The 26213-nt window shown below is 52.3% G+C and overlaps 2 protein-coding genes across 5 annotated transcripts in view; one reads left to right on the top strand and one right to left on the bottom strand.

Moving 5' to 3' along the window:
- The window catches only part of Oser1 (oxidative stress responsive serine rich 1), a 72776-nt gene that overhangs the window by 13604 nt on the left and 32959 nt on the right, over nucleotides 1-26213 (top strand). The gene's annotated exons all lie outside the window — the stretch shown is intronic.
- On the bottom strand, nucleotides 5144-24714 carry Gdap1l1 (ganglioside induced differentiation associated protein 1 like 1). 4 transcript variants are annotated; one of them, XM_042694311.1, is made up of 6 exons: nucleotides 24447-24714; nucleotides 15763-15955; nucleotides 14533-14706; nucleotides 10379-10476; nucleotides 9572-9686; nucleotides 5144-5801 (listed from the first exon to the last, which is right to left on the bottom strand). In XM_042694311.1, exons 1-6 carry the CDS (start codon nucleotides 24624-24626, stop codon nucleotides 5458-5460), a joined length of 1104 nt encoding a protein of 367 aa, XP_042550245.1. In that variant the 5' UTR covers nucleotides 24627-24714; the 3' UTR covers nucleotides 5144-5457. The 4 variants fall into 4 exon arrangements, with proteins under 4 accessions (XP_042550245.1, XP_042550246.1, XP_042550247.1 ...); XM_042694312.1 differs by having other exon boundaries at nucleotides 5458-5801; nucleotides 15763-15965; nucleotides 24448-24626; XM_042694313.1 differs by lacking the exon at nucleotides 14533-14706 and having other exon boundaries at nucleotides 5458-5801; nucleotides 24447-24626.

The following is a 26213-nucleotide window of genomic DNA, read 5'->3' as shown; positions in this document are numbered from 1 at the left end:
TCAATGAAACAGAAATCTTGCTCTGCTCTCTCCCATGTCCTTGTAAAAGTCCCAATGTCATTGGGTAGAGATCGCTCCATTACAGAAGAGTCCTGAGGCTTCCAGAAAGGGCTTGTAGTTCTTCCTGCCTCCAATCTGAGACGGGTATCCCTGTCTTTGCAATGAACAGTCACCTCTTCAGTCTTCATAGGACTACCAAACCTTCTCCTTTACCTTCTGATCCTTCAGACCTTCCCCTGCCCCCAGAAACCCATGTACAGCCTTGATTTATCATTGTCCACAGCTGCTTCCCACCCTGCATTGAGTTCTGATGACTTTCCAGCCATATTACTCTCTTATACAGTCCCAAGGCTGGAAGTTCCCTGGGGACCAGGGACCTGGCCTTATTTAAGGAGTGGGAATCAGGGTAAATCACTTAGCAGTATTTGCCAGAGGAATCTTCTCCTCCCTGCCCTCCTTGCAAGTTACTGAGCCCAGCTCAACACTGTCTTTCTCTCTAGACTCCTCCTGCAGACAGAAGAGGCTGACATAACATCCTTCGTCCCATATTCTTGAGAGAATCCAAGGATCCCCAATACACTTACTTTTGTCTCCTGGTCAGAAATGAAATGACAGCAATATCCCTCCCAGAGTCAAGCTATCCCCGCTTAGTAGCTACTAAGACAAAGGTAGAATTAGTGGCCCTTTTTGGATTTGTAAACTGTTTACTGAGTGCCCACAGGACTGCCAGCTGCTGCTGCTGCTGCTGCTTCCTCCTCCTCCTCCTCCTCCTCCTCCTCCTCCTCTTCTTCTTCTTCTTCTTCTGTCAGTTGTAGGGCTTGAACTCTGGGCCTGGGTGCAATCTCTCAGCTCTTTAGCACAAGGCCAGCTCTCTACCACTTGAGCTATAGCACCACTTCCGGTTTTCTGGTGGTTAATTGGATATAAGAGTATCACAGACTCTCCTTGCCTGGACTGGCTTTGAACTGCGATCCTCAGAACTCAGCCTCCTGAGTAGCTAGGATTACAGGCGTGAGCCACCATCACCCGGCCAGGACTGCCAGCTTTTTTTTTTTTTTTTTGGTGGTTGTGGGGTTTGAACTCTGGGCCTGGGCACTGTCCCCCAGCTCTTCAGCTCAAGGCGAGTGCCCTACCACTTGAGCTACAGTGCCACTTCCAGTTTTCTAGTGGTTTATTGGAGATAGGAGTCTCATGATCTCTCCTGCCCGGGCTGGCTTTGAACCGCGATCCTCAGATCTCAGCCTCCTGAGTAGCTAGGATTACAGGCGTGAGCCACCGGTGCCTGCCGACTGCCAGCTTTGAATGGAGGTTCTGCCAGCTGAGCCTCTGATCAGGTAGATCCACTGGTGTTTAAATTGTCTGTGAAACAGGCATAGGGTAGGAAGTGTCCAGGAACCAAATCAGACACCCCTCGGGTCCTCATTTGGGAGAAATTTACAAATAAGAATTGTCTTTTTAGCCAGATGCTAGTGGCTCACACTTGTAATCCTAACACCTCAAGAGGTTGAAATCTGAAGACTGTGGTTCAAAGTTAGTCAGGGCAGGAAAATCCATGAGACTCTTATCCCCAATAAACTACCAAACCACGGCTGGGAAGGTGGCTGAGTAGTAGAGTGCTTGCCTTGCATGCATGAGGCCCTAGGTTTGATTCCTCAGCACCACATAAGCAGAAAAAGCCAGAAGTGGTGCTGTGGCTCAACAGGTAGAGCACAAGCCTTGAGCTGAAAAGCTGAAGGACCGCGCCCAGGCCCAGAGTTCAGGCCTCACAACCGACAAAAAAACAAAAGCAAAACAAACAAACAATCTACCAAACCAAAAGAGGATACCCTTAGGGGAGGAATGCAAAGGCACAATGCTTATGTGTCTCTGATCATAGAATGTTTATCAAAATGAACTCCAGGAAATGGAAACAAGATGCTTTTTTCTTTGCTTAAAAAAGTAAACTATCACCCCCATGTCCACAAACAAAAAGCCAGAAGTGGAGGTGTTTCTCAAGTGGTAGAGTGTTAGTCTTGAACAAAAAAAGCTCAAGGATAGTACCCTGACTCTTAAGTTCAAGCCCTAGGACTGACACAAAAAGAAAAAGAATTGTCTTTTGAGAAGTGTCTACTTGCTGCTGGTCCCTGGTAGAGACCGAACACCTGATCTTGAGACTCCAAGTGACTTTGCAACCTGAAGTTGGTGTTACCCAGTCCACCCATCCCCACAGCTAGCATTCAGAGTGAGCAGAGAGCCAGCGTCCTCCAGAGATGGTGCTGATAGGTGGAGGTTTGCAAGGCTTGTTTTGGAGAGGGGGGCAGGGATCATGGTCTCATTTCACTAGAGCCACTGGCCCCATTGGGGTAAGAATATTGTTGTTGTTCTTTTTTTTTTTCTTGCCAGTCTTGGAGCTAAAACTCTGGGTCTGGGCACTAGTCCTGGGTTCCTTTTGTTTAAGATTAGCCTTCTACCACTTGAGTCACAGTGCCAGTTCTGGGTTTTTCTGTGATTAATTGGAGATAAGAGTCTCACAGAGCTGGATGTTGGTGGTAATCCTAGCTACTCAGGAGGCTGAGATCTGAAGATCACAGGTCAAAGCCAATCTAGGCAGGAAAGTCTGTAAAACTCTTATCTCCAATAAACTACTTAGAAAAAGTCAGAAATGGCACTATAGCTCAAGTGGTAGAGTGCTAGCCTTGAGCAAAAGAAGCTCAAGGACAGTGCCCTGGCCCAGAGTTCAAGCCCCGGGACCAGCAAAAAAAAAAAAAAAAAAAAGCCTCACAGGTTTTCCTGGCTGGCTTCGACCCACAGTCCTCAGATCTCAGCCTCCTGAGTGGCTAAGATTACAGGCATAAGCCACTAGTGCCCTGTCATATCATTCTTTTTTTTTTTTTTTTTTTCCGGTTGTGGAGCCTGAACTCTAGGCCTAGACGCTGTCCCCAGCTCTTCAGCTGTAGACCAGTTCTACCACCTGAGCCTCAGCCCCACTTCCAGCTTTTTCTGATTATGTGGTGCTGAGGAATCGAACCGAGGGCCTCATGCATGCAAGGCAAGCACTCTACCGCTGAGCCATCTTCCCAGCCCCTGTCATATCATTCTTGAATAGGAATTTGACTAGGAGTTCTGGAGTGAATAGTTTTCCAAATTCTAGCTAAAGTCGTGCCATTTTGTGTCAGGCCTGCATTTGTTTGTTCTTGGTACTGAGGCTCTGTGATAGGTTGCAGGAAAGCAAAGCCATCCTTCCTGTGGGCTCACTGTTCACTGTACCCTTCAAAATCTCTGATAAGGACAAGGATGAAAAGCACCCTCACACAGAGTTCCTTTCTAGGTCTGGGTTGCCCTGTTCTCAGCGAGGTGCTACCCATACTGGGCAAATAGAGGTTTGGGGTGGCAACTGCCTGTAAATAGTCCAGCACTGCAGAGAATCCCTAACATTCATTCACTCATCAAGTTGGACTTGCTCAAGTCATTGTTTGATCTATGGGTGCCATCCCAATTTGGAGTCAGGAGTTTCTTTTCTATTTCCTTGGAAAATTCACACAGGAAGAGTATAGAGGGTCTGCATGATTGTTGGAGAGCCCATTGGGGTGGGCAGAGACAGCAGTGTTTGTAGTCTCTGTTTACCCTTTGCCCTGTCTTTTCCTTGGTTATTTTTTTGGGGGGGGGGTCCGGTCATAGGGCCTGAACTCTGGGCCTGGGTGCTGTCCCTTAGCTCTTCAGCTCAAGGCTAGCGCTCTACCACTTGAGCCACAGTGCCACTGCTGGCTTTTTTTTTTCTTTTGCTTATGTGGTGCTGAGGAATCGAACCCAGGCCTCATGCATGCAAGGCAAGCACTCTACCACTGAGCCACCTTCCCAGCCCCTCCTTGGCTATTTTTTTAAACCTTAATGAAAATGTACAGATTCTTATACTATATTTTTGCAAAATAAATAAAATTGTGCTCTATGTTCTATAAATTAATATTTTTTGATGTTTTGAGACAAAGTCTTACTATATAGCCACGTCTAGTCTGGAACTTAGTATGTAACCTGGGCTGGTCTTGAACTCATGATTCTCATGCCTCAGCCTCCTGAGTGCTGAGATTACAGGTGTGTGCCACCACATCCACACACAAATTATATATGTTTCCCATGTAGAAACTGGGGGGTAGAGGATATGTATCCTGGGTACCAACCAAAGGTTTTTGTAAACAGATGGTTGTAAACATGCTCTGTAATCTGCAAAGCACTGGTGTCCAAGGCAGGGCAGAGGTCTGGAAGTCTGTTCAGGAGACAGCTCAGACCCAGCAACTTGAGATTGGAACTCAACTCTTGTTCTCATGAAGCTTCTAAAACTGTCAAGAGAATTACTCAGTACAAGGGATCGGAAGGTGCTTGTATCTCCATTCCTCTGCTCCCCAACTTTGGAAATGGAGAGCTAGGTAGATTGCACAGTTTAGAAAAGAAAAGCAACCTGCTCCTCCTGGATACTTTATTGGGGGCTTTCAATGGTTTCAAAGCATGAGCAGCAGTGACACCCAGGCCCTTTCCCAGCATGCAAAGGCACAGGAAAGTGAGACCCGACCAGGGGGCAGCATGGAGAAGACAGAGCCCCTCCCCCTGCATGCAGCACAGGGGAGCCCCTGGAAGATGGGAAAGGTGGACATTGAAGGAGGTGGACAGGGACACACCCCTGCCCTTGAGCTGGGACTGACCTTCTGGGGGAAGGCCAACATGGCTTTTGCTGAAAGTCCCACTTCACGGGGTGGGAAACGCAACTCAAGGTGGGGTGGGTCCGTGTGGTTGCCTTCAGGGATTTCAACTGAAATGTCAAACCGAACTCATTGGCCCATGGGGGAGGCGAGTGAAGGGTGTGTGCTCATGGGGTCCGTCCCGGTCATGGCCAGTTTTGGGGATGTCACTGCCTTGGCTTGAGCCAGTGCTGTTTCAGTCCATGTCCAGGAGAAGAATGAAGCCCCTTCTGATCTTCTGGGGCCTCTCGCGGACTCTCCGGCTCTCCAGCCCCAGATGGAGGTACTGGTTAGAAGAGTCGACTCGTCGGTGTTGGCTTTGTCCTGTAAAAGAGGTCCTGGCAAGAAGGAAGGGGAGGCGAAGGGTCAAGCCCTCTGAGCCCCCGGCACCTCCCAGAACCTGAGCCCTGATGGACGGTACGTCCTGGGACTCACCTCAGATCCTAACCAGTCCCCACAATAACGTCTTGAGACCTTGAATCAGAAAAGGCATTCGTGTTTTGTTTCTGTTCTCGCTCTCTTTCTCTCTTTCTCTCTCTCTCCTAGTAGAGCTGTGACCTCAAGTCACAGCCTTGGCGACGTCTACTTCTAAACTATGGAATGTGGTCACACTGACGATAGAATTACTGGGAGCAAGGGGCAGGGAAGTGCTGTCCATGTTCACGGGGCTGAGTTACTGAGAGGTCTTTGGGAATCACACAGCACAGAGACACCAACAGTCAGACACCAAGCCTCTGGGGGCCTGGCTCTAGATGTATTTTTTCTTGAGGTACCAGTAGGCAAAGTAGCCCATCCCACCCAGGGAGCCCATGAGGAAGGATGCCCCGAAGAATGACGGGGGTTTCCGCTTGACCAGCCGGAATGCATTGGGGATGACGGCCGACAGCAGGGTGGTATGGATGTCACCGAGGACTTTCCGGAAGGCAAAGCGTCTCTGGACCCTCTCAAAGAAGGACTGCAGGTTGGGCCGGCTGCCATCTTCCCAGTATTTCTTGGACAGTCCCAGGAACTTGAGGCGGTGCAGGGTGGCCCCCAGGAGCACGTCGGCAAGGGTGAAGGCACAGCCACAGAGCCACAGCTCACATTTCTGCCCTGGATGGGGGACAGGAAAACCTGTGCACGCCACGTCTCTCATTTTCCTGCCATTATCTCCCAAGTCTTTGTTCAACTTGGATGATGTTTAATGTAGATCCTTAAGTGTGTCGCCTCTATTCTTTTTATTTTTGATCAACTGTGTGTGTATGTGTCTGTGTGTACTCAGGTCCTCAAGTTCTTGCTTGGTTGTTTCCCTCATGGCTAGGTATCCTGCCTCTTGAGCCAAATCTCCACTTCCATTTTTTTTTTTTTTTTTGCTACTTTATTTAGAGATCAGACTCTCTCAGATTTGTCTGCCCCAACTGACCCCAAACCTCAATCTTCATACGTCTAAGTAGGTAGGATTATAAGCATATGCCTATAATTACAGCCACTTGACTCAACTGTCTCTGTGTGCACGCAAACACAACACATCGGTACTAGACTGTAAACTTAGTTTCTTGCTCTCACTTGGCTTCTTGTACTCAGGCCTGGCACTCTACCACTTGAGCTATAATGCCACTTCTGGTTTTTCTGTGTAGTTTATGAGATAGGAGTCTCGTAGGCAAGCTAGGTGCCGGTGGCTCACACCTGTAATTCTAGCTACTCAGGAGGCTGAGACTCAGGGACAGTGCTCAGGCCCAGAGTTCAAACCCCAGGGCCAGCAAAAAACAAAACAAAACAAGTCTCATAGGCTTTTCTGCTGGACCAGCTTTAAACCGAGATCCTCAGATCTCAGCCTCCTGAGAAATCTCAGCCTCCATGGTGTGAGCCACCATGGTCACCAACTAATCAGCTTTATCTTTAAAATACATCTTATTTCTGGTGTTACCTCCACTTTCACCATTTGAGTCCAAACAACCGTAAGTTCTACTAGCACTATCGGTCCCTTGGGAGGCCCTGCTGTTTCAGCCACCAGCCCCTGGAGTCTGTTCTCAACACAGAAGCCAGCAAGATCCTGTTAAAACCTAAATGAAGCCTTCACTGGTGGATTAGTCCTGTAATCTTAGCTACTCGGGAGGCTGAGATCTGAAGATTGTGGTTCAAAGGCGGCCCAGGCAGGAAAGTCTATGATACTCTTACCTCCAATTAACCACCAAAAATCTGGACCTGAAACTGTGGTTCAAGTAACAGAGCATCAGCTTGGAATGAAAAAGCTAAAGGACAGTGTCTAGGCCCTGTCAAGCCCCAGTACCAGCCCACAAAACACACACACACACACACACACACACACACACACACACACACACACGCACACTTTGGCAAGGCAAGTAATTCCACCTTATTATGATCAGAGTAGAAGTTGAGGCCTTTCAAGCCTTACAAAGCTTTTCCTATGTAATATGTCCCAGGTGCCTTCCAGACTCCAGACTCCAGGTTTGTGTGTGTGTGTGTGTGTGTGTCTGTGTGTCTGTGTGTGTGTGTGACAGTTCAAGCTAGTGTCATCAGTAGTAGAGCCAGGAAATGGACAATACCAGCAAGGGAGTGAGTGAGTGTGCACAGGCCTGAGAACAGGACAGGAAGCAAACCCAGTGGCTTCTGGAGCTTAGAGGTTGGGCAACAAGGAATAACCAGCAAAGATGAGAAGGTTCAGGAAGTTGAACTAGGAAAGTGTTGGAGGAGAAGGCAATGCATGGCTGTATCATGCATAAGAGGAGGCCCAAAGCTGGGCACCTGTGGCTCATGCCTGTTATCCTATCTATTCAGGAGGCTGAAATCTGAGGATCACGGTTCAAAGCTAGCCTGGGCAAGAAAGTCCATAAGACTTTTATCCTCAAACTACTCAGAAAAAGCTGGAAGTGGCACTGTGGCTCAAATAGTAGAATACTAGCCTTGAGCAAAAGAAAGTTAGAGACAGTACCCAAGCCCTGAGTTCAAGCCCCAGGACCTCGCCTGGCTGGGACATGCAACAACTGGTGACCTTGACAAGAGAAGTCGGAGGAAATGCTGATGTTGAAGGCATGGCTGGAAGGAGCTCAAGAGAGAAAGGAGAAGAGATGGTGAGCAAAGCTCCTCCCATCCCAAGGAGTTTGTTGTAATGGGAGGTACAGTCTAGCACTGTGAGACAGGCCAAGAGCATGTTTGTAAGTCAGGAGGAAGAAAAGGCAGGTTGATGGAATGATCCAAAAAAAAAGGCCAACATTGATACTACAGGAAAGAGTGGAGAGAATCACTGATGCAGTTTTTGTTTGTTTGTTTGCTTGTCAGTCATGGGGATGAACTCTGAGCCTGGGCACTGACCCTCAGCTCTTCAGCTCAAGGCTAGCACTCTACCACTTGAGCCACAGCACCACTTCTGGCCTTTTCTGCTTATGTGGTGCTGAGGAATTGAACCCATGGCCTCATGCATGCAAGGCAAGCCTCTACCACTGAGCCACCTTCCCAGCCCTGATGTGGTATTTTTGATCTGATGAGCGCGGATGGGCTCCAGTGCGTGAGAGGGGATTGGTCTTAGCTAGTTCAAGGACAGCTCCCCCTTGGTGACAATGCTACCATGATTGGTCATATCTAAGTTACCATCACATGCAAGAGGTCCACCCAGAAGTAAGAGAATAATTGGGCTCGTGGCCATAAGAAACGTCCCAATGTCACAGCTGTTAAGATGGAATTTAATAATGATGTATCTTGGAATGGCTAAGACACTGTGTGCTTTGGACTCTGCTGTGGGTGGGTGGGCTGTCGTGGAGGTGGGACTGTGAGAGCTTCCTGTAAGACTCTCATTTCCTGTTATATAGAGAGGAAGAAGCTAAGGTCCCCTAAGGAGAATGCTCACAAGTTCAGGTGAGTTCTGCCGATGTTTCTCCAGTCATATGTTGGGACCACAGGTAGAAGTACTGGGTAGGTGGTGCTCCAGGCTTATTCAGGTCTGAGGTTTGACAAAGTGAGCCTGACAAAGCCAGAGAGGAGGGCTGGGAAGGTGTCTCAGTATAAGAGTGCTTGCCTTGCATGCACGAGGCCCTAGGTTTGATTCCTCAGTACCACATAAGCAGAAAAAGCCAGAAGTGGCGCTGTGGTTCAAGTGGTAGAGAACTAGCCTTGAGCTGAAGAGCTGAGGGACAGCACCCAGGCCCAGAGTTCAGGCCCCACGACTCTCTCTCTTTCTTTCTCTCTCTCACTCTCTCTCTCTCTCTCTCTCTCTCTCTCTCTCTCTCTCACACACACACACACACACACACACACAGTGCTAGAAATGCAGCAAGGACAAGCACGGCTTGGTAACAAGGGAAAGAGGATGGTGGGTATGAGGTGATGGGATAGGATAAAGGGAGTTACTTCTCCGGCTACAGACTGCATGGAAGCAGCAAGAGACTGCATGTGGATGGACTGAGCTCTGGGGCCCTCTTCTTTCAGCCCTTTCCCTGTCCCCTCTCAGCAGGTGACATGACTCATTCAGAAAACAGAAGCCTTTAGTCCCCTCCAGGAGTGCACAAAACCCTTTCGCCAACTTGTATTAAACACACGCTTTGTGGATAGCCCTGACCTGACTCTCTGTGTGTATCATTTCATATAATGTCTCAAAACCTCTCAGGTGGGTTTTCACAGAACAAATCCCCACTGTATATGTGGGAAACTGAGGTCCAGAGAGTTGAGTGCCTTGTCCCAGTTCGCTCAACTAGAAAGTGGCTAAAGGAGGACTTGAACTCAGGTCTGCTTCCCTAGCCCATGACCTTAATGAGCATGAGAGGATCTCTGGGATCTTTGGGAAGAAGAGTATGGTCCTGGGCAGGACATGGGGGTGGGGTCGATAAGTGGGCTATAGCATCACCCACCCCAGAGCTGGTACCTACCTTCATTCTCCAGCTTCCTCTTCTCCAGCTCTGCCTCAATCTGGTCCAGCACCATGGCCAGCTCCCCGAGGATCTTCTTCAGGTAGCTCACATCATCATGCTCCAGGATCTTAGCCTGTAGTCAGGACAGGCAGGAGAGGCTGAGCTGGCCTCATTGCAGTCAGGCTATCCAGGGATGGAAGAACCTTTGCCTAAACCCTTACTGCTCACCAAGCCTACAAATACCCCTGCCCTGTGGTGGCAAAGCATCTTCGCTTATCTGCATGAGCCTGCAGCCTCCACAGCCCAGTCAGGCAGCTGGTACCCGCACACGCCTTGCTGCTGCAAGGGCTGACTGACAGTGGCTCATGGGTACCCTTCCTCCAGAGGAACTGCTCTGGGCTAAAGAGGGAGGCACTGCCTTGTCCATAAATACATCGCACTGATGCTGACCCTGACCCTGACCTGTGGACAGCCAATGGTTGACTGGCCTGAGAGCACTAATGGCTGGTCCCCGGCTAAAGGTGGATCTCCTGCCCAGTGGCTCTTATACTCCAGAGTTCTTGTGCAATTAAGGGAGGCTTGGTACTTCCTCTTCCCTACCCCTCCCATCCTTACTGGGCTTTCCTCAGAACACTTCTCAGTGCCACTCCATGCAAGAACCTGAGTTCAATACTCAGCTTTCAGACCATGATCGAAGATATAAGGAGCCTGAGACCCCAAGATGGCAGTGGCTTTTCTGTTTCAAACCACCAGTAGATCCTCTCAGAACTAGCTTCTCTCCATGGGAAGGGCGGGCGGGAGGGGCCGGCAGCCTGGGGCTCTCACCATGAGCTTCTTCTGTTTAGAAAGGTAGGGCTCAGACAGCTGGGGCTCTTCCTCATGATCCAGTTTCATGAGGTCCGTGGTGGCATTGGCTAAGTGTCCTGGGGAGAAAATAAGAAAAGGCCCCCTCATACCCAGGGTCTCCCCAGCCCCTCACTGGCCAGAGAAGTTACAGTAGCAACAGCTAGCGCTAAGCAGGCACCGTAGGCTGCCACGTGGGCATGGAATGCGAGCTGCCCCCCAGCTCAGCCAGTGGGAGAGATACACATACAAGGACATCTCATGACAGCATGAAGGACAGAATGGAGGACAAGAATAGGGGTCACAGAGGCCTGCCTTCCTGGGACACAAGGGGCCCAGAAACTTTGTGGAGGAGGAGGACTATCCTTAAGGATGAGTAGGAAATCGCAGAAACAGATAGAGCCCCAAACCTGAAGTCATGGTCCTCCCTCCCTCCCTGCAGTTCCCCTCCCCCACAGGAAGCCAAGCCAGATGCGGGGTGGGGGGCAGGTCCCAACTGCTCTGGAACTCAATCAATCTGATCTGGCATCCTGAGAGCTCTGCCTCCTCCCACTTAACCTCCCCCTCCAGGCCTCCAGCTGCTGCTTCATGCAGACCCACTGTCACATGTATGGACGGAGCTAGGCTCTGTCTTCCCACCCTTTCCCATCTTTGTGAGACTTCCTTACCTACATCCCAGACTCTGCAACACCCTGTTTGAAGCTCATCCCTGCCCTGATAGTGTCCTTGCTCTCAACTTGACTTCAAAGTGCCTACAGGACCCATATCCTCTCCATTTCCATTCCCTCTCGCCTGCTCCACGTTCCGTGGGTTCCCTCCAGGGTGTCCCTATCCCCTGACATAGGTCTCAATCACTCCCAAAGCTTCCAACTCCCTGAATATGCCCTAACATTCCCAAACTCCAGGCCCCTGCACACATGACTTCCCTCTGCTGGAACAGCCATACCCTCAATTCCTGAAAGCCTCCTTGGACTAAAAAAAAAAAAAACATTTCCTCTGTGAAGCCCTCCTTGAGCCCTGACATGTGAGCCTCTGTGCCTTTGTCCCTAGTGTCCCCTCTATAGGCAAGGCCAAGGCGGACTTGTGACAGATGCCGCCTGTCCCTGTGCAGTACACAGCCTTGCTTGCTGTGCCTGGAGATGTTAATGCTAATGTGGCGGTCTGCGGCTGCAGAGGTCTCCTTACAGCATCTGAGGTTCTGCAGAGTAGTCACTGTCGCAGACTCACCTCAGGAATAAAAGGAGCCGAGAAAGCAGCGAGTGTAGTTGTACAGCTTCTGCCCCCTGAGGTTTTTCCACACACCACCCACCCGCAGCTCCACAAGGTCTGTCGCCAGTAAACACACTCCGGGGCTTTCCAGCGCTGGGGCTATATTTAAGTTTCATGGATGTTTGATGAATGCCAAGGTCAAACACAACATCTTATCCCTTGCCATCCCCCAGGCTGCTCTCCTGGCTGTCCTGAGACTTCAGGAGGCCTTGGATGATTTGGGGTGGTGTTCTTTCAGGTTGGGCTTCTGCCCCCACCCTCCCTGCCCCGGAGGTTTCCCTTTGCCTTATCTTAGCTGAAGTCCTTAAATGCTCCCTACTTCATCAATGGAGGTAGAGTAGAGGGTTGGGCCTTCTCTGGACCCCACTACCTCCCAGATGCCTTCAAATAGCTCAGGACAAGAGGAAGGAAGTGGCCCACCGCCAGATGCAGGGATCTGTCCTAGGCCAAGCTACCATTTCCATTTACCTAGCTAACCCTCAGGGCCTCTGAACTGCTCCATCTCCTGTCTCTGTGAGGTGCAGATCTGCTTTGTCACTGTCCATGGCTTCTCCGGCTTCCCGGCTACCTTCTTGATCAACCCCTCTTCTACCAGACCCAACTTCCAGACTCCTTTGGCCTGGGTTCTACCACCCTGCACTTCCCCCAACTCCCCACACATCCCCGGGCCCTCCCAGAACCTGGCCCCTTGTCCTCCCTCTCCTTCCCCAAGTGCTCCAATCTATCCTTATATGGTCCCAGGTCCCCGGGTTCAGGACAGGCATCTTCCATGGCTCCAAACCTCCATATGACTCCTATCACATGGCTGGGACTAGATAAAAGATTTTTAAAAAACTATTTTTGTACAGGCTATTCCTGCCGACTTGTTAAAAAAAACAATTCCAACCGTGCTAAAGAATGTACAGTAACAATACATCTCTCTCCCTCTTCTCCATCTGCAGACTGGCAGCTCTGCACCTCAAAGACTACTGCTGCTTCCTGTGTTTCTCCCAGAACTCTCCTGGCTTGTACTAAGAGCCCTTGTGAATCTCTAAGCCTTCTCTTGTCCTTTTTGGGGGGATGGTATCTGATTTACGTATCCCAGAATTCACAATCCTGTCTCAGCATTGCAGGTGATGTGCCACATCACCTCAAGCTTGCTCCCCCTTCTCCTTTTTCCACTCCTTAGTCTATCTGAAAGAGCATCACATGCCTGCTGTTCTTTTTAAACATCTGTGCAGTATTTCACTGTATGGCAAGGCTGTAACTCATTTACTCACTCCTCTCCCCAGGGGTAGCTGGGTTATTTCCACTGATACTTCTTACTTGGATCAACTATGCAGCAGTAGATATCCTTGCACATACTTCTTAGTGCTCAAGTCCAAGTGTAACTGCACAATAGTCTCCAGACCCTTCCTTACAAGTATGATAGATGCTGTCCAAGTTTACCTTGGTACACATTGTAATTACCAGGTCCTTGTCTTCACTCTGGTGGAACTTTGGCCCTGGACACACAAGTCAAGTCCATCCCTATCCAGCCCCAGCCCCCCAGGGCCTCATAAGTGTTGCCAGACCTTACAGGAAATAAATCCTGAGTGTAACAGACAGGGCGGATGCTACACCCAGAGCCCTCCCTGCTTTTGTCAATCAGCAAGACAATGGAATGGGAAGGGAAGGGATCCTACAAGGTATGGTCCCAGGTCTTTGAGGGCTAAAATTCCCAAATCCCCAGGAGCCCCTACTGATGGATTATCTGACTTAACCCACTTCCACCTTATCCAGTGCTGGATCTAAAAGGATGAACCAGGCTGGGGATATGTTCAGGCTACTGACAAAGATAGTTCATTGGTGGCCATGAAATAGAAAACAGATTCCCCAACACCGCTCCCCCCCTCCCCAGCAGCCTTGATAGTCTCACCCAAGGTAACTAGTGATTTGAGCAACTAGTTAAAGGGCTTCTTCCTGAGCTCCAACCCCAGGGATCTGTGATTGGGACTGCTTGAGGATCCCAGCCCCCCTGCCCACCTCTCAGCTTCATGGAGACCAAAAAAACCTCTCAAGGCCAGCTAACCCTGTAGCTTCTAAATGGGGTGGCAGGACCAGGCCAGAGCAAGGGGACAGTGCTATATTCCATTAGAAACAGTGAAAGGGATGGAAAGCCAGAGAGAAGAGCAGAGCAAGAAAGCAGGAGGAGGGAGAGGGAGAAGAAGGGAGGAAGGCTAGAGAGAGAGGGACAGAAAACATCTCACAGTGAACTAGGCATGGTTGCTCATGTCTGTAACGCTAGCCACTTGAAAGGTAGAGGTAGAAGGATTTGGGTCTGAGGCCTGCCCCAAGGTGGACAGGAGGGGGAACTTACCTTAAAATCACTAAAGCTTTCCTCAGGTTTTTCTTTATGTGTGGGCACATGAGTAATAGTTCACCTACTTTCTTTTCTGGTTGCAATCATATTTATTTCTCTACTGGTCTACTTTGTATCGATTGTGATGATTACAGATAGTATATACTTACTGAATTACCAAACTGCACTTCATAACAACCATTATCTCTGTTTAAAGTAGGTTAAAACTGATATGTTGAATTAATACTTCTTTGTACAACTACTTAAAGATAAAAACAAATACATTTAAATGTAAAAAAAACTAAAGCAATAGGGATTTCAAGTAAGGCCTTGAGTTCAAGTCCCACTGCAGAGAAAGACAGAGAGGGGGTGGGGCAGGTCACAGTAAGAGACAGAAACGCCAGGGACACACAGAGAGGCAAGATGGAGAGAGGGAGGAAGGGGGAGGACAAGGAGAAAGAGTCTCAGGCTGGAGGACAAAGCACAAGGCCTCCTGTCTAAAGGAGGGGACGGGGCAGGAAAGAGCCTCAGAGCTGCTCGCACTCACTGCGAATCTCGGCCGTGGCGTACTTGGGGATCATTGAGTCTGTGGTGAGCTCAGGGTGCAGGATGCAGCCATGGGTGTAGGCATCCATGGGCAGAGCGTCCAGCAGCTCCCTGTACTGCAGCACCCGGGCATGCTGTGGGCTGCCGGCCTCGGGCATCAGGGCCACCACGTGCTCTGTGGGGTATTGCCAAAGGCTGGGCCAGGTCCTCAATTGGCCCTGTCTCAGCCACCCACCCTTAGCATCCCAGAACCCCAAATGTCACACCCAGAGGGTCCCAGGCACCCTCATTCCCAGAACTGGGACTGGTTAACTGGATGTGAGTCTCACAGACTTTTCTACCTAGGCAGGCTTCAAACCATGATCCTTAAATCTTAGCCTTCTGAGTAGCTAGGATTGCAGGTGTGAGCCACCATTGCTCAACATAATGCCGCCGCCGCCGCCGCCGCCGCCTCCTCCTCCTCCTCCTCCTCCTCCTCCTCCTCCTCCTCCTCCTCCTCCTCCTCCTCCTCCTCCTCCTCCTCCTCCTCCTCCTCCTCCTCCTCCTCCTCCTCCTCCTCCTCCTCCTCCTCCTCCTCCTCCTCCTCCTCCTCCTCCCCCCCTCCTCCTCCCTCCCCCTCCTCCTCCCTCCCCCTCCTTCTCTTCCTCCATTATTTTATAGTACAAGCCATCCTGCCAGGCTCCTCTCAGGGGCTGCCTGAGTCTCTGCCACCAGCAGCCAATCCTGAGCCAGTCAAAGGCCAAGGGGCAGGAGAGGATACAGGGTCTCCTGTAAGGTTCTGGGGTCTACAGGGTTCTTGGGTGGCTGGTACTATGTCTGTGGGGTCTCTAGGAGTCTGGTCCCAGCTATGGTTACAGGGTACAGGGGGCTGGATTGGAGGAAATCTGTGGGAAACTGAGGGACCTCCCAGAGGGTCTGTGTCTCCAGGCCTTCTGGGGACTGGAGCTGCAGCCTCCTTCCAGAGTCTGGGCCATGTCCTTCTCCCTGCAGTCCAGGCAAGTGCGGGGGGGTGAGGACTTTCAGCAGTCCTCACCACTCTGAGATTCTTGGGGGACATCTGACCCCTGCCTGTACCCCGGGGAACCTTTTTTTGGGGGGGGGGATAATGGGCCTCACCCAAGGCCCAGTGGCTTTCTAAGGCTCAAAGGCCCGGTGTGAGCCTGTGGGGGCCCCGTGGGGCGCTGTCCCGCCCAGCCGGGCGGCCCTGCGCACGCGCGCACGCGCACGATACCTCCGGTGAAGGTGCGCTCCACGTAGTCGATGATCTGGTCGTAGTCACTGATGATGTTGTCCCGGTGGATGATGACCGGCACCTCCTCGCCCAGGTTGAGCCGCATGAACCAGGGCTCCTTGTGCTCGCTCTGCGGCAGGCTCACGTCCCGCTCCTCGCACGCCAGCCCCTTCTCGGCGATCACCAGCCGCACCTGCAGGCGCCAGGGTCAGAGCGGGGACGGCAAGGCGGGCGGACACGGTGGGGGACACTCTGCCCGGGTGGGGCGGGGCGTGTGGGGAGGGAGGTCAGAGGTCACACACAGGAGGGCACACTGTTGCTTTCAGCCCGTTCTCGGTCACGTGGGTGGGGGGTTATGTGTCCCAGGGGCAGGTGCTGGGTGGGGAGGAAGGACGGGCACCCCCGCAGTGGCCTGGTGGTTCACGGGGCTGGGTTTTACAGGTGTGTAAGTTCCCTGAGCTTTCTCTCAGTTTCCTGGCTGGCAATAGAACCACCCACTGTCTGGCACCTACGATCCTGCTGCACCACTCAGCCTGGCCTGCAGGCCTGGATCTGACTAAGAAAGCCCCAGAAATGCGAAATGCGCACCACCCTCCCAATCTAGAGTGCAATCCTCAGATTATCTGGGGGAACAAAGTGCAGTAATGTTACAGCGTGAACCCACACAGGCTCCTCAGGGACCCTAGAATCTCTGTGTGTTCCCAGGCTTTCTTAGGGTTTGCTTCTGTGCTAGTACTAGGGCTTGAACTCGGGGCCTGGGTGCTGTTTCTTAGTCTCTTTGCTCAAGGCTGGCTCTCTGTCACTTGAGCCACGGCTCCATTGCTGTCTTTTTGGTGGTTAAGTGGAGATAGGAGTCTCAGCACCTTTCCTGCCCAGGCTAACTTCAAACTGCAACCCTTAGATCTCAGCCTCCTAAGTAGCTAGGATTACTGCCCGATATTTGGGGAGCTTTTGGGAACATGAGGAGGCAGTGCTTGCCTAGAGGAAGTGGGTCCCTAGGAGTGACTTTGCAGGCTGTGTCTCATCCCTTGTCCCTTCTGTCTCTGCTTCCTGTCTGCCATGAGGTGAACAGCCTCCTTCACACAACCTCCCCCCCCTCCACCATGATGTCCTGCCTTACACAGGCCTTGAAGCGAGGAGCCAGGGACCATAGGCTACACCCTCTGAAACCATGAGCCACAAATACCACCCCCTGCCCTTTAAGCTATTTTTCTCACGTGTTCAACATAGCAATGCTGACATAACTAACAGGTACATGCAATCAATAGGACCCATTCTAGTCTCCAAATGCCTACTAGCTGATTGCCCAGCCGGATGCTCACAGCAACTCCCCACAGGAGGGCAGGTCAGGCAGTGCTTCCCTATTTTCTTTAATGAGAAGACTAAAGCCCAGGGAGGTCAGGCAACTTACCTGAAGTCAAACAGCAGCTCAGCAAGGAACTTAAAATGAAAGTGATCGTTCCCAACTTCTATTCAGTATACTCTCTTCCCTGAGTACTCTGGGGAGTCCTGATTTGCCCCCTCCTGAGAGGCTCTTGTGTCTCTAGGGAGCTCCCAACAAACACTTGTGATGGAATCTGCCAGCCTCAAAACTGGGCTGTAAGATGGTAGGATCCCACCTTCCAGTTGTCCCCATCTGTCCTTCCATGCATTTCAATTGTGCCAACCTCAGACCCTGTCCCAGGTCCCTAGCAAGGTGTGGCAGGGCCTTCATTCCTAGAGGCTCGATAGGGAGGGAGGAGAGAGGCGGGAGGTGGGCATCCCTGTAAGGCAAGGGCTTATTCTCCAACATCCCGTCCCCAAGCCCTCCTGAGGTACCAGCCTCAGGACCAGACACCCCAGCCTTGCTCCTAGATGCCAAGAGTTCAGCTTCCAGCAGCAGCAGCATGGGGTGAGGGGAGGACCCTCATGCCATGTCGCTCAAGTCCCAGCTCCAGCCTTTGCCTTGCTGGACACTTGGCTTCCCACCCTGCCTCACTTCTTCCAGAGTTCCCTCTGGGCTTGTGGGAGTTCAGAACACCTGGCACATAGTAGGAGACATGGGTCTTAACTGGGTGCATTAAACCAAGTTTTGGAGGCAGATAGATCTGGAACTGAAGCTTGGCTTTACTGCTGTGTGACCTGGGACAGGTCGCTGAATCTCTCTGACCTCTAGTGTCAGTGAGGTAAGGAGTGTAATCTGCTTCTTTAAGAGGGGTGTGAAGTTGAAATGGAGTGATATGAGGTATGGATAGAGGCCCAGGATGGGAGGTTACTAGATGGATCTCTGTCACTGTTCTTACAGGCACATGTGTGTGCATGCGTGTGCACACACACACACACTTCCCTGTATTCAGCAGTGCCCTAGATCCCTCCTGCCCTCCCTGACTACTAACATGAACACCTTCTGCTCATTGCCTGTGGGAGAGGAGAAACGATTATTTACCCCTGCACTCCCAATACTCACACACAGGTCCATTTGCTCCAGGAAACAAAAGCCAGTCCCGTGGCAGGGCAGGGAGGGGAGGGGACACAAGTTGGCAAAATCCCTGGACTGTAGACAGGGACTCAGCTCACCTCCCTGACTCTGATGGGGCAATGCTGTGTGACCTCAGAGCGCTCACTGCCCCTTTCTGAGCTTCTTTTTTTTTCCTTTTCTTTAAACTGGCAGCAAAGTGAGCAGGTGGATTCCATCTTAAGAGTGCCCAGCAGCTGTGCTGTGAGCCACTGGGCCCCTGCAGGAGACACAGCGGCTCCACCTCACCCATGGGCCGTGGAAGAGGCCGCTGGTTCTGTCACCACAGATGGAAAGGAACCAGGGCTACAGAGGGGGAGCAGCCTGGGGGTGGCATCTGCTTGGGTTTGGGTGTGTGAGGGGTATGTGTGGGCATGCAAGTGTGCAAGCTTGAGTGTGACAGTCATGGATGAGTGCACAGAAGTGTTTGTACTCAGGCCATGGCTGAGGGTTAGTGTCTGTGTGTGCACAGATGAGTGTGTGTGTGTGCATGTAAGTGTGTGTGCCTGAGTGAGTGTAGGTGTGGGTGTCTGTGAGCATTGGATGGCCCATGCCCTGGAAAAGCACTGGGGAGTGCAGGCTGGACCTGGATGGGAGAAGCTCACTCTCCCAGCATCCTTTGCATGCAGTAATCCCAGCTGGGAGCTGCCTCCAGTCACCCCAGCCTGCGGTCAAGGAGATGGTCACCTTTAGTTGAGCTGCAGACCAGAGCTATGTGCCATCCAGTGGGGGGCGGGGAGCCCAGAGAGGAAGCGGGGGCCCTAGGGAAGGGCAGGCAGCCACCAAGGCCATCTGCCATCTCTACCTCCCGGAAGCTTTGTAGACTTAGGTGGTCACCACTTGGTGGAACCAGACTTCAGCCATCTCCAGGTACAGTCTTCCCTGTGACTGCATTTCCTGTGTCACATGGGGTGAGTTCCTCCTCACCACGCCTTGTTATGTGATAGATGCCCCACGTGGGCCTCTCTGGGGCTGTTGCTGGGTGACTATTTCAAAAATCCCATCTCTGAACTTTATTAATCTCAAGTATTCCTATCTTCAAAAAATAATAGATTTTGTTGTTGTTGTTGTTGTTGTTGTGTGTGTGTGTACAGTACATTGGTACTGGAGCTTGAACTCAAGAGCGCCATACCCACCCCACACTTGGCTTTTTCATTCAAGGTTGACATTCTAAACTTGAGCCATACCTTCATGTCTGACTTTTTTGGATGGTAAATTGAATAAGGATCTCTTGAAGTTGTATGCCCTGGTTGGCTTTGAACCAAGATCCTCAAATCTCAATCTCCTGAGTAGCTAGGATTATGGTCATGAGCCACTGGTGCCTGGTAGACTTTAATTTTAGAGCAGTTTTAGGCTTACAGAATCCAACACCTTCTTCATCTTATGGCAGTGTATCAACATTGTATCACATACAATGTATCACATTGTATCAACATTGCTTCACATACATATTCACTGAGCACTTTCTATACCTAGGCTTTGTTCTGAGTCGGGGAGGCTCTGCCCTGAATGAGACAGATCACTGCCCTTGGGAGCTGGGGTTTGAGAGGAGCAGATAGACATTAGGCATTTAAGACAACAGCTCAGAGGCAGAGGTGGTTGTAAACAGGGAGGTCCAGCAATTAAAGCCCTGAGGAGATGACATTGGAGCAAAGTTTGGAACAGGGTGAGGGGATATTCAGTCAGCAGCCTGGGGAAGGGAGCTCCAGGTGGAAGGACAACCGGTGTAAAGGCATTAAGGAGGGGACATGGGGATAGATAGGTCTGAAGCTAGTGTCGAAGCCAGGGTGGCTGGAGCAGGGTGGACAGGGATGAGAATAGAGGAGCACAGTGTAAGTAAGTAAGTAAGTAAGTGTAAGAGGATCATGTGTAAGTGCTTTAATGGGGACTCCCAGGCTCAGCTCCCACCCGTGAGTAAGCTAGACCAGGAGATGAGCAGGCTCACCCCTCCATAGGAATGTGGTGATAAAAGGGGGTGGGGCTCCTGCGACCGCCAAATGTGGTAAACACTCAAGGCAAGTTCTACATGGCAGTAATCAAAGCCCACCAGATCATGTGAGAGACACACTTACCATAATGTAACGTGTGTGTGTGTGTGTGTGTGTGTGTGTGTGTGTGTTCTTTGCCAGTCCTGGGGCTTGAACTCAGAGCCTGGGCACTATCCCTGAGCTTCTTTTGCTCAAGGCTAGCACTTTACCACTTGAGCCACAGTGCCATTTCTGGCCTTTTCTGTTTATTCAGTGCTAAGGAATCGAACCCAGGACTTCATGCATACTAGGCAAGCAGTCTACCACTAAGCCACATTCCCACACACATGTGTGTTTTAAAGATATTTCCATAGCTGTACTTCAGTGTGATTGGTTTCCTTTCCAACCTATGAATCATTACTATACATTTGATTTTATTCAATTAAAATCAGTACACTGAGAAGGGTGCTGGGCTTGCCCCTGACTGTCCTGACTCTAGCCAGGTGAGGAATCTAGGGCCATTGTGAAGACTCTGGCTGTCTCCTGGAGGAACTAGAGGAGGCATTGTGGGTGTGTGCAGGAGAATGGTAGAAAGTGAAATATAATCAAGGCTTGAGCCATACCCCAGGTGTTTGAAAGTCAAGGCCAGGATGAGAGGCAGAGGTTTTTCCTTCTAGTAGACCCCAGGGGTCAGGACTGGTCCCTGGCAGGACTCAGACCTAGATCTCTTACCCCTGAGGATGGAAGGCTGGAGCCCCCAGGTACTGCACAGTGGCAGAACCTGAGCTAATGGGGGTAAGAGGATCATGAACAGGAAGCTGGGGTGGCCCTCGGAGACTCATCCTGGTAGAAACCCAGCTGTACTCACATCGCCTTTCTGCTGTGCCAGGTGCTGGACTGAGAATTGTACTTGTACTGACTCATTTAATCCCTGCAAATACCCAGGGATGTGGGAACTGGTACCAACTACCACTCTAGCACCTACTCACAGCCTCAGTTTACAAAGGAGGAAACAGGCACAGGGGCAGTGAGTAACTTGCACAAAGTCACACAGCTAGGAAACAACACTGGGTTTTCAAAAGCTGGCAGGTGTGAGATGATCATGTAGAAAGTTTGGTGGACATAGAGGAAGGGCCGTTCTTCCTGCCTGGGGTAGGAGGGAGTGATGCAGGCTGTATTATGCATCAAGTTCATTTTCCCATGGAGGCAGCCTAGGATCAGACAACACAGCCAATCAGTGGGGCTCCTGCAGGTTACTCCTCTCAGCCTCATTCCTGCCCCAGACAAGGGTCCCCCACCCCTGTCAGGTCATGTAAGGCCCTCAAAATCATTTGGTGTGTGTTGGGACAAACATGCATGTTTCTCCTTGGCTACCCGTGGCTATCTGCCTGTACTGATCATTCTGTGATGGCCATAAATGATGATATAAATATCCAAATAAGCCTTGGCAGGAAACAGGTTCCCTACCTCTGCTCTCTGGGGCAGGAGTATCTCATATTTACACTCTGCATTTAGAGGTCCCTCCAGACCCTTGGTTCGAGGTTGTCCCCCATGATGGTTCCTCAAAGTTTGCCATCAATATGCAGCTGTGTACCAAGGTGTGGCCAGGTATGATACCATGAGTCTTTACAAGCCCTGGCGAGTGGAGGATGGGGGAGGAGAGACAAACAGCTGAACCAAGTGTGACCTGGAGAGGTGAGGACTCTGCCCCTGGCCATGCCACCGGGAGAGGCAGGGTTGGAATCGGACCTCACGCCTGGCTCATGCCAACGCCCATGTCTTCACCATTGTGGCCAGCACTCCTAGCTCACATCCTGTGCACTGAGCATGTGCTATTCTGGGTGATGCGTATGCGTTCATGGGCGGCCTTCTCACAGTGGCCCTGTCAGGGGCCTCAGTTACTACTCTCGGTGTGCAGGCTGGATAATGAGAGGTAAGGCAGTGTGTACAGGTTATCCAGGTGGTCAGGTGATCTGAGCTCTAAGCTCAGATCAGCTGGAGCTGGACTACCCTGCTGCCCTCTGGATCGGGAACTGCCCTCAGATATCCAGGGGAGCTGCCGTGGGGGTTAGAGGTGGGCTGTTTTCTGCTATCAGCAGCCCAATTCCTTTAAGGCCTGGCTTCTCTTATGATCATCACTGTGAGGAGCTTCTCTGTACTGGAGCCAGACCCCTCAATGCCAGAGGGAAGGAAGAAAACTTGCCTGCTAAGTTCCTGCACTTAAGCTTCTGGGTATGGAAACCCTAGAGATTCTGCAGAGGAGGATTCTTTAGATCAAGAATTCTGCAGGGGATCCTGGAGAAGGCTGGACCCTTTTCCAGATATGGCTGTTAATTCACAGAGAGGTGAATGTGACTTGCCCAGAGGTCACTCAGCCAGCAAGCAGCCAAGAGGAGACTGGAACCCAGGGCCATGTGGTGATCCACCTGGAGCCCTCCAGGCCAGGGGAGGCCTCAGCAGAGGAGACAGGAGGATGTCTAGGATAGTTAGGTAGAAGCTTGGTCCAAAGTACCGTTGCTGTGGGTGCTCCCATCCCAGAATCCAAGGCCACCTATGCCCTGTTCCCAGACTGGGTAGAAAATATTCCAAGAAGGGAAAGCAGGAAACTTCCTTGGCCTGCCCCCGGTTCTGTCCTAGCCACTGGGGCCTGATTCCTGAGAGTCTAGAGGAAGGGGCTCTACAATTTGGAGATTTGTTGATTCACCCCCAAACTGGTGAATTCATTCATGTGGAGCATGTGTGAGGCCCTGGGTTCAAGTCTAAGCACCTGGCCCAGCCCCTGGTAGGCAGTACCTGTACAGAACTTATTGATGAGCCCCAGAATGACCTTGGTTAACTTAGGCTGTCCTTTACCTAGCATTTTTCTACCTTATTTTTTGAACTTGAACTCAGGGTCTCCCATATGCTAAACACGAACTCTACCAGTGAGTGAACTCCACTCACAGCCGCATCACCTACCCCTTTAACATTCCCAGAGCCTTGACCCTCTAACTGGGTATCACCAATAGCACTGTGTGTGTGTGTGTGTGTGTGTGTGTGTGTGTGTGTGTGTGTGTACATCCTCTCACTTTCCCCCCACAGCAGCCCATGGGGGAAATGATTGTGCTAGCCTCACTTTGCAGAGAACAACATTGAAGCTAACTTGTGCAAAGCTCTACAGTGTAAAGATAGCTCTCCCACTGGGGGTTGGTGGGGCCTCAAGTATAGACGGCCAAATGGGGGCAACCCCAAAGTGGCCGATGGAAATGTAGGGCCTGAGCCTTGTAGATCTAGTGAACCAGGTTTTCTGTGGAGGAATCCGGCAGACTGTGCCCTAGCCAGGATCACACTCAAGCCGGCCTGAAGTGTCAAGCCGTGCCTCCCGGTTCACAGCCCTCCTGGCAAGCCGGCGGAACGACTAGAGCTCCAGGTGGCTTTTGGTCCATCCTCATTATCGGGATCCCATTTTCCGGATCATGAAACTGAACCTGAGCCATAACTCAGACCCCAGAGGCTTTGGTTCCAAAGCCTTGTCTTTCCCGTTCATAGAAAACCGAGTGAATGGAAGAAAAGCATCTTCGGAGGAGAGGAAGAGGCCGTCCGGCCTCAGCGGGGCCCGACGCCGGGCTCTGGCCATGGTGCTGAACCCACACGCCCGAGAAAGGACCGGGCTGGCAGGGTCGGGGCAGGGCGGGGGGGTGGAGGGGGGCGCGCTCGTAGCCGGCTTTGTTTTAGGGTGTTTGGGTCGAGCCCCAGGCTGGATTTCAGCTGCCCCCCGCCCAGCCCTCCTGGGTCTGAGAGGGGGTTTTAGGGGAAGGAACCCATCTGCGCCTAAGAGCAGAGCCCCGCTCCGCAGGCCGCGGCGCCGGAGTGTGCGGGGCTGGGTTAACTCCTTCCTCCCAGCTGGAGGTGAGGGGACGAGGCTCCCGAGCCCCGGCCGGCGGCGGGCGCAGGGCTCTGCGCGGGGTGCAGCAGCCGCAGCAGCAGCCGGAGGAGGAAGGCCGGACCCCGGGGAGCGCCCCTCGGCCCCACCCCGCAGGCCGCTGCCCGGCGGTGCCCGGCGCCCCTCGCCTTTGTCTCTCCTCGGCCTCCCCCTCCCCACCGGCCCACCGGACAGGCAGCGGGAGGGAGCGGTGCCCGGGCGCCCAGGCAGGCCGGTCACCCCCGCGGGCAGCCGCTCCCAGTCCCCGGGGCCCGCGGGCGCCGGCCCCCCGCCCCGCCCCAGCCCCGGCCCGCGGCTCTACCTTCTGCGAGCTGAAGGACTGGGTCCAGTGGTAGAGAACCAGGCTCTCCTTGGGCCAATGGGCGGGGCTGGCCGCCTCGGGCGCGTCGGGGGCCTCGGCCGGCTTGGCCGCATCGCTCTCCAGCGCCGAGATGGGCCACCAGCTGCAGTTGGTGGGGGTCAGGTTGTTGGGGGTCGCCATGGCCGCCGGCGATCGGAGGAGGAGGAGGAGGAGGAGGAGGAGGAGGAGGAGGACGGCGGCTCCTCGGCTCGCTCGCCCAACATCACATGGCCTCGCCGAGCCTGCCCCTCCGCTTCCCTCCCCCCTCCCCGCCAAGTCATCGCTCCCCGGCCGAGGGGGAGGGGCGAGGGGATCCCGGGCGCCGCGCTCCCCTCCCCCTCCCCTCCCTCCTCCCCTCCCCGCGAGCGCCCGGCGGAGGGAGGGCGCAGGGAGGACGGCGGAGGGCGGGAGCGGCCGCGCCTCCCCTCCCCCCGACGCCCTCCCCCCCCCCCCCGGGGGAGCGCACCGCGGGCCGGGCCGGCCCTGCACCTGCCCCAGGTGCCACCATGATCGGCCTCTCCCCGCTTAGGTAACGCGTACGAGGGGAGTCCGCACCTGCTGCCTTTGACCCTGGTATTCTCTGCCTTGGTTTCCCCCCGCCCCCGATGAAGGGGACCCATGATGAATTATTTAACCAGGCACTGACTGTGGCTCTAAGCCCTCTCCCCCCCCCCCTTCCCCTTCAAAATTTAGGCCCTACAGTAATCCCATTGGTCTATGTTCTGGGGGAGGAAACCAAGGCAAAAGAGGCTAGGTGACCTTGCCCAAGGTCACCGGGGTACTGCCTGGTGGGCCTGAGATGCCAACGCAGGTGGCATGGCTCCAGAGAGTAGGTCAGGATAGGAGGCTACACGAACCGCAGCGCAGCAAGCCTTTACCCGCATCACCTGGCTTTATCCGAACAGGAATCATTCTTCCCAGATAAGGAAGCTGAGACGCAGATGTCACTGGTCCAAAGACCCATCTTCACTCCTCCCGACTGAGACACGCTCAGAGGAGTTCAGAGGACCCCCGTGATGCCTTTGTCCTCAGGGGTGACTTGAACGATTGTGGGAACTATGAAAAGTTCATTTTTATTTTTTCCGTTTTATGTCGGTCCTGGGCTTGAACTCAGGGTCTGGACGCTGTCTCTGAGCTCTTTTGCTCAAGGCTAGTGCTTTTCACTTTGAACTACAGCTCCATTTCCGGTTTTTGAGTGGCTAACTGGAGATAAAGAGTCTCACCCGGGGACTTTTCTGCCCAGACTAGCTTGGAATCATGATCCTCAGATCTCAGCCTCCTGAATAGCTAGGATTACAGCCGTGAGCCACCAGTGCTCAGCTCATGCAAAGTTCTGAAATGCACCCTTGCTTCCAATAGAGAACATTGTTTTAATTTACCATTGGGTGAAAACAGGAGCAGGCTTGGAGACAATAGATGTACATTCAGCCCCTTGTTGCTTCACATGAAAGATGAGTTCTGAGAAATGTCCTCAGGCAACATCATGGTGCAAACATTGCAGAGTCCTTAGATGAACCAAGAAGACTACAACATCATCAGGTGCTGTAACCGCACAAGACCACCATCATATATGTGCTCCATGGTTGAGCTATGTCCATATGCATTGTATAACCAGGAAGATCAACTGCTCAGTTTGCTACTAGAGATTCTTGGTCTCATAGCCTCCCAGATTGCATGTGCTACTCATAAGTACCACCCATCAGTGTCCTTCCGTCTATCAGGAAACAC

Source organism: Dipodomys spectabilis, unplaced genomic scaffold (genome assembly GCF_019054845.1).
Source record: "Dipodomys spectabilis isolate Male_0828 unplaced genomic scaffold, ASM1905484v1 ptg000175l, whole genome shotgun sequence".
In the NCBI taxonomy this organism is placed as follows: domain Eukaryota; kingdom Metazoa; phylum Chordata; class Mammalia; order Rodentia; family Heteromyidae; genus Dipodomys; species Dipodomys spectabilis.
This window is presented reverse-complemented; position numbering and strand designations above follow the sequence as displayed.